This window comes from Penaeus monodon, chromosome 33, assembly GCF_015228065.2.
Source record: "Penaeus monodon isolate SGIC_2016 chromosome 33, NSTDA_Pmon_1, whole genome shotgun sequence".
NCBI classification, from domain to species: domain Eukaryota; kingdom Metazoa; phylum Arthropoda; class Malacostraca; order Decapoda; family Penaeidae; genus Penaeus; species Penaeus monodon.
Genome location: NC_051418.1, coordinates 30,179,501 through 30,180,157, shown reverse-complemented (window position 1 = coordinate 30,180,157; position 657 = coordinate 30,179,501). Strand labels below are relative to the sequence as shown.

At 34.9% G+C, this 657-nt stretch overlaps 1 protein-coding gene across 1 annotated transcript in view; it reads right to left on the bottom strand.

Moving 5' to 3' along the window:
• The window catches only part of LOC119594328 (medium-chain acyl-CoA ligase ACSF2, mitochondrial-like), a gene marked incomplete at its 5' end in the record, with an annotated part of 5,720 nt that overhangs the window by 2,328 nt on the left and 2,735 nt on the right, over window positions 1-657 (bottom strand). The window contains 1 exon segment of the mRNA XM_037943386.1: window positions 127-246. Within this exon segment, the coding sequence (XP_037799314.1) occupies window positions 127-246 (120 nt within the window).

Here is a 657-nt window from a genome sequence, read left to right as displayed (position 1 = left end):
GTGTAAAGAACAATCACAAACTGCACATAGGCCTATCACACGCATATTCAACACGTATCCACAAGAGTTACTAATACCAAACTTATTTCTCTCAAATAAACTCTTAAATTCCAAGACGTATTTCACCTCAGCTTGTCTCGAGAACAAATAAACACTTTCTTGAGGTAGGGAAGCGCGGCGCTACTCAGGTCGCCCGGCGCAGAGGAAGGCAGTTCAGGGGCCACGGCGCACAGCATCTTGTAGTAACTGGGAAGAACATGAATAAAAATACAGATAATGTGACGTATGTGCGCATGTAGAATGAAGCACTGGCACAATGAGAAATAATAATGAGAGATAAAATAAAACATGTATATAATAGTAATACGAAAATGATAACACACAGGGACAAGAAAATAATAATGAGGCATAAACAGATCATTGGCACAATACGAAAATAAAAATAAGGGAAATATAACTCTGGCACACTTTTTTTTTTAAATGGAAATCATTCTTGATGATTCGACGCTAGCGAGGATTCCTTTGATTTTACTGCAAATTTTAAATAAGATATGTCTGGATTCGAAACATTGCGATTTTTTATTATTTTCTCATGAAATAATTTTTTATGTTATACTTCTTTTTTATACATTGTTTCTATTCTTAATTTCATCTTGC